Raw genomic sequence first — 9,560 nt, 5'->3', positions numbered from 1 at the left:
ACCTCAAAAGGAAAAACGGAACCCTTATAGGATCACTTTGTCGTCTATCTGTCTGTTTGTCTGTCTGTCTGTCTATCTCATGAAATTTGGCACGTAGGTAGGTCTTATAGCAGACATTAGGGGAATAATCTGAAAACCGTGAATTGGTGCTTAAATCACACAAAAAAAATTAAATTGTGGTCATGAACTAATAATTAGTATTTTCAATATTTGAAGTAAGATAACTATATCAAGTGGGGTATCATATGAAAGATCTTCACCTGTGCATTCTAAAACAGATTTTTATTTATTTTTATGCATCATAGTTTTTGAATTATCGTGCAAAATGTCGAAAAAATACGACTGTAGTACGGAACCTCGTTGCGCGAGCCTGACTCGCACTTGGCCGGTTTTTTTTACTTACACTTTAGTTTTGAGATTACCCATTGGCATACCTGCAGAGTATTTTGTACTTCTTCACTTGCATTGAAAGTATAATAGGTACCGTTCTCTATTACCGGAAGAATACCTCTTTTCGTTAAATACATTATTTCACTATATAACCTAAGTTTGCTAGAATCGATAACAGATCATCAGCAGTTTTAATTATTGGATTGGTGTGATTAAATAAGAATGTTTATTTCTCTATGTAAAATTTTCTTGTAAACTTATTTATAGAGCTTATCTTGTAATAATGTTTACTTACTTATAGAGACTAAAATCAATTATTATTTTAATTTTAGCAAGAAGAATTAAACTTTAGCATAATCATAATAATAATATTATGTATCTAGGTAGGTATATTAATGATATACATAAAATAGATCGGCTGATGTTTTTAATTTTTAAGTGTTCATTTCTTTTCATTTATTGTGTGGTAATTGTGATTAAATTTTAAAAAACAGCTATTGTTTATTTACTCGTATTTCTTCTTCAATTGTTTACTTAGTAATACTTACTGGATATTTCTATTTTTCATAGAAACGCATTTGACAACCTCCCTGGCGAAGTGGTAAGCGCTGTGGTCTTATTAGTGGGAGTGTAGTAACCAAAGGGGTTTAATGAAAACTGCCATACCCCTTCGAAATTAGCCCGCTACCATCTTAGACTGCATCATCACTTACCACCGGGTAAGATTGCGGTCTGAATTTAAAAAAAAAAACGCTTTATAGCGACAATAAAGTGGACACATCTACGTTTTTTTACGATTCCAAATTCAGAGGTTAAATCAAAGCCCTATTAATGTCACTCTGCTGTCTGTCTGTCCGTCCGCATATCACAGATCTCTAACACGTAGACGAAATGAGTTACAAACCTGAACTTTTGGTATTTGGTGTAGAACGTTGACCCAAAAAAAAGAATATTGAATAAAAAAATTCAATTAAATTGTTTTTCAGGGGGGCTCCCATACAAAAAAAAGGAGCCGGAATTTTTAGGGTTCCGTACCTAAAAAAAAGGAAAAAAGACTTATAGGATCACTTTGTTGTCTGTCTGTTTGTCCACCTGTCTGTCTGTCCGTCGTGTCTGTCAAGAAAGCCTATAGGATACTTCTCCTTGACCTAGAATCATGAAATGTGGTAGGTAGGTAGGTCTTATAGGACAAGTAATGGAATAAACCTAAATGTGAGTTTGTAATACATCACAGAACAAAATTAAAATTTGTTCATGAACAAATATTAGTATTTTCAATTTTCAAAGTAAGATAACTATACCAAATTGGGTATCATATAAAAGGGCTTTACTTGTACATTGTAATTTTTAAAACAGATTTTTATTTATTTTTATACATAATAGTTTTTATTTATCGTGCAAAATGTCAAAAAATACGACTGTAATACGGAACCCTCGGTGCGCGAGTCTGACTCGCACTTTTTTTCTCAACCTAGCATGTGAGATCATCAACATCAACCGATAGAAGATATTTACTTTATTTAATCAGTACACCCCTTCCGCTTTCTTTAATTTTTATAATATCCTCTACCCTAAGGTTGCCTGGAAGAGATCGCTATTTTAGCGATAAGGCCGCCTATTGTACATGCTGTATTTGTTATATGTCTATTGTTTTTGTTTTGGTGTACAATAAAGCATATTTTACTTACTTTTACTTACTTTAGAAGTCCACTGCTCGACATAGGTCTCTTGTAGGGACTTCCACACGCCACGGTCTTGCGCCGCCTGATGTCGTCCAACGCTGCGTCTTCCGATGCGAGGTTGCCATTCCAGCACCTTGGGATCCCAACGTCTATCGGTACCTATCTATAACATGTGGGATGTCTCATCTTAAAAATAAAGAAATGGGGGCCAGATAGACCCCGTCACAAAAATAATATATTTATTACTATCATCTTTGTGATGGGGTCTATCTCAAAAACTGAACTAGGTAGTTAGGAATATGAAATTTCAGTATAATATTATGTACCGACGATCCAGCGTGGCAGACTATGGCCTAAGCCCTTCTGGTTCTGAGAGGAGACCCGTGCTCAGTAGTTGACCGGTAATGGGTTGATCATGATGATGATTATGTACCAAACAACAAATACTGAAAACAAGTAATATGAAGACGCAACGTGAATATGGTAGATGACACGTTTGGTAGTGAGACGAGTTGGGGTGTAATGTCCTCCTTCTGTGAAACTGTCATAACACCGAAGGAGGCCGCGGAGTTGAACGAAAGCTTGACGCTGATGCCCACCCGCTACGCAGAAGAAGACAGGGGAGAAGAAGGAGACGTTATGTTCATGATGCATGATGGAAGGATAAACCAATAAACCGAAAACCTACCGATGACCTACGCTTTCGCATTTATAATACGGGTAGTGATTACTTACAACTGAGCAAAGGTTTAATTCAACAAGGCAAGGTGGAGGGAAGCGGGTGGATGTGGTAGGTGAAGGACCATATTTGGTGGCGCGCTCTTGGAAAGCTATTCCCAGCATTGAACATTGCATATAAGTGATACAGGCTGATGGAATGGAATGGAATACTATCAAGTCTGAGAGTCAATATAAACCTAGTTTACCTATGATCTGCTGGAGAAAATGCATTCAAAGATTATGAAAAATTTGGGGCTTATAACCATTGTTATTTCCTAAACTGCAATCCTTATGAACTAATATTCATTGCCTTGCATAGAATAACTAGGTACCTTTTCTATCTAGAAAAATATATTAAAACTGTATACATAGGTACCTACTTAGTAACGTTTTATCCATGCCGCGTAAATTTTATTTCATAATAAACGAGACGTCATTAATAAATAATTCAGAAAAAGCGATCTACCTACATATTCACAAAAATGAAATTGAATTAAGCACGATAGGAAAACAATTACTTTAGGTTACAAAGATGACAGTTTTATGTGAATTGCCTGGACCTAGGTACATGTTGTCCAAACCATACTAAAGTCCAAAGGGGTGATACGAGCAATAGGTTCGACAAATATCTTCAACTCCTAGAACCTACCTTAACCTTAATGAATAGATTTTATTATTTTTCTCCAGTGTAAAAGTGTCATTATTTAATTCAAGAAACTTATAGAGAGAAGTTTTTTCTAAATAAAATCATCGAACCTGATATTTGGATACAGTAACTTTATGATCGGGTGTTTCTAAATCTGCACTAATAGAAGTAACTCTTCCACCTTCCGATGTTTCCTTATCATCAGAGACGACCATAAAATACGGCATGCTTACTTGAGTTATCCCTTTCTGTATAATTCTCCATCATATTATCATTTAAGAAGGGAAAATCGAGTGTTTTTTCATCTAGTAGGTAATTCCATTCTTTCGCACTCGCGTTTTTAGCAATTGAATAACTAACAACTATCTAACTAAATAAATTAATATGTTAACTTCTAACTTCTTAACTTCTGTCAAATGGTTCATGTTCATCCGCCTTATATTCGGCCACTATTACTACGTGGGCATATCCAAAACCATGAAATTTTTAATATGGTGTTATTGTTTTGTTTTCTCAACATTTACTTGTGCTACTTGTTTAAAATTAGTAGATGTAAAATTTATAAATTTTGTAACTTATACAGAATTTATATTCAATTGTATGCTAAATTTGTTATTTAAAAGTGACTATGTAAATGGGATAATCTCTCTGGTGTCTATTACTGGAAATATTATAAACGCTAAATATATCGAGGTATCTTACAAGATGTTTGGAACATTGCTAATTTTATTATTTATTCGTATTTTCATCTATCTTTACTTCGATAGAGCTTTGGGTTTCATCCTGTCACATTTTCTTTGCTTTTTATTATTGTTCTCTATCTTTGTAAGCTACATCTCAAAAATTTTGTTCTTCGATGTTCTTTTCCACCGCATGAAGACCGTTAGGAAGGCTTTCGAATACAAATACGTTGAAGTTAATGTTATTGGTAAGGAGAGGGTCAAACACAGAATTAAAAATATCAAGGCATGTTTATCCGTCTATGATTATTTACTAAAACACGTGGAAAATTTAGATCTTGGACTTGAAATTTGGGTAAATAGTAATTAAATTATTTAAGGTATCCGTTTTGAAAATTGACATTCAAATATTGTGGTGTGAGATATTATAACTTTCTCCTATGTTATGAGAATATTGGCTTACGATGTAGTTTTTCACGCCATGAAGTTGATCAGAAAAACTATTAAAGTCATTTATTATATTGCCGAAAATGCCATTTGAATCAATAAAACGTATAAGATTATCGAAAATCTGGACCCCGATCTTGGAATTTGGATAAACTATGAACATTCTACAATTTCAATAAAAATAGCAGAATTATTGTTGTAGAAATTTTTTTCGTCATGTTTTTAATATTCTTATTCGTACCTGTCCTTTTTTTAAATTAAGTGTGTTCTGAAGAAATTGTTTCTTAAAATCTTTTGTATTTTTCAGCTATTCTTCACTGTTTTATTATATTTTCCAAAAGCAGTTATATTTATGCGCAATGCCATGCTGTTTACTTTAAATGGGGTATGCATTTCCTTAAATTACTTCATTTTGACCTCGATTTCTGTACGAATTTCTTTACTTTAAATCTTAAGTACCTTCTTAAACATTACGATAAAATTAAGTGCATATTTATAATTAAGTAAATTGTTTTCAGGAACTATTAACTTTTAAAACATTTTCGGCTGTAGAGACACTGCTCTACACAGTTTGTGTGGGAACTTGGCCAATGATTCTATTTGAACTCACCAAGAATGAAGTGGACACTATTAAAGACATTTTATTTAAACAATCCCTTTTGGATACAGGTATGCTACAGCTAATGTTCTAGAAAAAACAATCGTTTAGAAGTATTTATGAAATCCATCGTAAGTAACTTAAGACTAAAAAGTAGAAGAAAAAGATAAAGAACTAGAATTAAATAAACGATAAAATTAGTAAGACAAAATGGGAAATAAAAGAACATGCAACTGGAATGCTGGAAGCTTTAGGAGTTGCGTGCGTTTTAAGCAATTAAATAGGTATTAGAATTTGCTCTAACGGTGAAGGAAAACATTGGGAGGAAGTCTGAATACTCGAGTTCTCCATAATGTTCTCAAAGGTGTGTGAAGTCTGTCCATACTTGACTAGTGATGAACCCTTCTTAAGAAGACCCGTGAGCCGGTGGCGATGGGTTCAGATGATGATGATAATCCAACTTACTACGATTCGGTTTTTCTTTAAACCGAGATAAGTGTAATAAGTACTTATAATGGAAAGTAAATGGGGTTTCATCTCTGGACATGATACGGTCATCCGAGACAAACCATTGCGCATATGACTGGGTGCCCTGCGTGCCCGACAACCTGCACGAACGAGGAGCTACACGAGGCTACCGACAGAGCTATCGCGGTTGCGGCTTTTTAAGCTCCCCGTATTTGAGGTGACCGTCGACTCGAGAAGAAGAAGAAGAAATGGAAAGTAAACCAACCAGATTACATTCTATTTCAGATGAAACTCTGCGCCTGGAAACCCAACGTGCTCTCCAGCACATCAGTCTCCGCCCATGTCAGTACCACGTCTGCCGCATGATGCCGATGGGCGTCGGTCTGTCACTCAGCTTCATCAGTCTTTGTATCACCTACGTCATCGTTCTTGTGCAACTGACTCCTAATAAATAAAGATCTTTTTAAGTGCCCCGTAAACGGTCAAACATGTTTGTCAAACACGCCGTCAATCAAATTGGCCAAACACGTTGTTTGTTTGACAAACGCAGCCATACACCCTACACCTTCAAGCATGTTTGACTTACCTTGCCAAACACGTATTTTATTTTTTAAAAACACGTAGTTGGATTGACAAACGCATCAAACACGACCGCAGACGTTCAAATAATTTGGCAAACATGTTTCACCGTTTACGTTGCACTTTACTCACACTTTAATTTTGATTCTACATAATATTGTTTGTGCTTTTTTACTTGACTTCTAAGTATTCTTAGTACCATGAACCACCCTCTATCGTCGTAAGATATCTTTTCGTTCATTCTGAAATCCTTATTCAGTTTTATTTTTATTTTGTGGTGATATTTTAACTAATTACTATTTGACTAGTTTTACTGCCACTATTTAGCATAACTTTGCTAGAATCGATAACAGATCAAATTTGTTGTTTTAATTTTATTGGATTTTTTGTGATTAGGGTAAAAATGTTAATTTTTCTAGTTTACTTTATTACATTATTTTCAGTATATATTATACCTAACTTTTTTTTATTTTATTTTATTTATTTTATTTTATTTATATATACCTAACTTAAAATAATGAACAAGTATTACGGAAAAACTTATCTTGTAAAATCTGTAAAATATAATATTTTTTTTAGTTTTAGCATAATCATCTAATAGGTAGGTAAGTGCATTAATGATGTTGATGATTAAAATTTTAGATCAGCTAATGTTTTTAATTTTTCAGCGTCATGTACCTACCTATAATGTGTTAGCTCTAATTAAATTTTACAAACAGCTATTTTTATTTATTTTTTCTCTAATTATTCACTTAGTAATTCCTTCCCGATATTTATATTTTTCATATATATATATGAAGATATTTTGAAAATTTTTTTTCGAGGGCACTTTATAATCGATACTGAACACAAAACTGTAATTTTTTTCATTTTTGTCTGTCTGTCTGTCTATCTGTCTGTCTGTCTGTCTGTCTGTCTGTATCACGGCCGCGCATCACGCTGAAACTACTGAATGGATTCCAATGAAACTTGGTACAATTTGAGGTCATACTATGAGGAAGAATATAGGATACTTTTTATCCCGAAATTCAGCATGGTTCCCGTAGGAGAGGGCATGAAAGTTAAAATGTATACTGAGTTGTAATTCATTAACGCGTAGCCCGATTTCATTCATTCTTTTTTTGTTAGAAAGGGGATATTTTAAAAATTGTTCCGTAAATATTTCAAGGTAATCGGTTTTTAACCGACTGTCAAAAATGAGGTGGTTCTTTTTTCTACATCGATTTTTTCGAGGTTTCTGGACCGATTTGCAATTTTTTTTTTAAATCAACAAAAAAAGTTTTTGTGGTGGTCACATAAAAAAATCTGGATTCAACTCCTTAATCCTGATGCTGCAGGGTTACTGCCCGCCTGAGTTATCAAGATTCAGGAAGTGTTCATAGTGAATTCATATTGTAGGTACCAAGCAACGACTTTATTCTCAGACTTTAATCGTGGGGATTTTAGAATTTCTGATAGTGAATAGATATTTTTAAAAAAATTAAAAAATTTGAATCTGAATATGACTGTTAGGCGGAACGAAGTTCGCAGGGTCAGGTAGTATATATATATATATATTTAGTTGCCTGAATAAAAATTGCATTTTAGTGACAATAATAATTGGACACGACGTGTATTGCGTTGCTGTTTTTTATGTACACTCAAGTATATTATGGTTTACTTATAATAAAGTATCTAGACTTATAGGTATTTTCACTTTGAAGAGTGGTGATAGTCTAGTGAATAGGATGTCGCGTCGGCCTTCCATTCGGGAGGTCAGGGGCTCGATCCCGGTCACGAACCTCTTACTATTCAGAGCAATTAAATATCCTTTGCTTTGGTGAAGGAAAACGTCGCTCGTGAGGAGCTGGTGATGGGTTGTTGATGATGATGATGATTTGACTTTCATTGTTCAACGCCCTATAGAGTCATCGTACCTATCGTACACGGGATCCATATAGGTAAGCTTATCAGCAACACTGTAGGTAATGTGCTGTTTCTTTTATTATTCAGATACAAGTTAGCCCTTGACTCACCTGGTGGTAAGTGATGATGCAGTCTAAGACGGAGGCGGGCTAACCTGGAAGGGCAATTTTTACTAAACCCTTTGCTTTCTACACGGCATCATACCGGAACGCTAAATCCAAAGGCTATTTCGCTTGGCGGTACGACTTTGCCAGTAGGGTGGTTACTAGCCACAGCCAAATCCTCTTACTAGACCAGACCAGAAAAATCATAAAATTCCTTTCCCAGCCGGGAATCGAACCCATGGCCTGCCACTTATAATGCCACGGCGACCACCAATGCGCCAGGCAGGTCGTGTGCAGGTAATTGAACTATTACGACAGAACACTCAACCATTGTCACAATAAGTCTGATTGGCATTACAATACAATAAGCTTTATGAATGGTGATAACTATAACTCTAATCTTTAACTTATCAAAACACGTTAGTGTTTACCATTAACTTTTGGATCGTTGGCTTCATCTAGATATGGGAGGTCGATACACTGGATTTGTCCGTTTACGAATTATGGCATAGGTACTAGATTAAGGCCCGGTCTCCACCATAAGCGGAGCGGAGAGGACAGAGGTGGATTATAAATGTCGAGAGCGTCCTAGGCAAGCACCTCATAGACGCCCCTCTAACAGCCACATAAAAAAAATACTAAATAATTTCAAAATAACGAGGAACCGTCTCATTGCATAGCTGGTTGTTGGTGATTATAATTCATAAGAACGAGTGAAGAACATCACGTCATGACACTTTGCTATAGCAAATAGGCAGCTTCCGTCACCCCAAGATAATATTACTTAATAGGATAATTAGGTAGGCCAGGGTGGGAGGTTTCGGCCGTGGCTAATTACCACCCTACCGGCAAAGCCCTACTGCCAAGCGATTTACCGTTCCGGTAGAAATCAAAGGGGTATCTTTAATAAAAACTGCCATACACCTTCCAGGTTAGCCTGCTTCCATCTTAAGACTACATACCACCAGGTGAGATTGCAGTCAAGTGCTATAGCTTGTACCTTTCTGAATAAAATAAAAACCATTTGAATCCAACTAATAGAGATAATTCGAACTAACTTTTTATTAGAAAAGTGATACTATGCCATTAATGATTTTTTAAACGACGCAAATAAAAAAAAAAAAAAATACGGGTCTCCCTACTAAGGTCTACTGACCAAATTGCGATACCCAAACTGGGTATCCATAATCCTACCTTGTACACAGTTTATAGAATTGCAATGATTTGAAATTGAGATAATTAATATACCCACATTGTCTGACGTACTTATTAAATAACAAATTGCAAACTAAACTCATGTCGGCGCAAATGAAAGTGTCCCACATAGCTAATGAGCGTAAT

At 35.2% G+C, this 9,560-nt stretch overlaps 1 protein-coding gene across 1 annotated transcript; it reads left to right on the top strand.

Annotated features, from left to right (window-relative positions):
* The first annotated feature begins 4,302 nt into the window (after positions 1-4,302).
* LOC138403744 (uncharacterized) lies at positions 4,303-6,602 on the top strand. Its single transcript, XM_069505489.1, has 4 exons — positions 4,303-4,473; positions 4,873-4,950; positions 5,084-5,234; positions 5,917-6,602. The coding sequence occupies exons 1-4, from the start codon at positions 4,312-4,314 to the stop codon at positions 6,084-6,086; spliced, it is 561 nt and encodes a 186-aa protein (XP_069361590.1). The 5' UTR covers positions 4,303-4,311; the 3' UTR covers positions 6,087-6,602.
* The last annotated feature ends 2,958 nt before the right edge of the window (positions 6,603-9,560 follow it).

Source organism: Maniola hyperantus, chromosome 20 (genome assembly GCF_902806685.2).
Source record: "Maniola hyperantus chromosome 20, iAphHyp1.2, whole genome shotgun sequence".
Taxonomy (NCBI): Eukaryota; Metazoa; Arthropoda; class Insecta; order Lepidoptera; family Nymphalidae; genus Maniola; species Maniola hyperantus.
Note: the sequence above shows the minus strand (reverse complement) of the source record. Positions and strands in the feature narration are given on the sequence as shown.

What these genes read in the sequence shown, in the direction of transcription:
- LOC138403744 (XM_069505489.1), top strand. Translation starts at nt 4,312, where the DNA reads ATGAAGACCGTTAGGAAGGCTTTCGAATACAAATACGTTGAAGTTAAT. An exon ending in ATCTTGGACTTGAAATTTGG is followed by an intron (nt 4,474 to 4,872) that starts GTAAATAGTAAT and finishes TGTATTTTTCAG; the next exon opens with CTATTCTTCACTGTTTTATT. An exon ending in TGCTGTTTACTTTAAATGGG is followed by an intron (nt 4,951 to 5,083) that starts GTATGCATTTCC and finishes AATTGTTTTCAG; the next exon opens with GAACTATTAACTTTTAAAAC.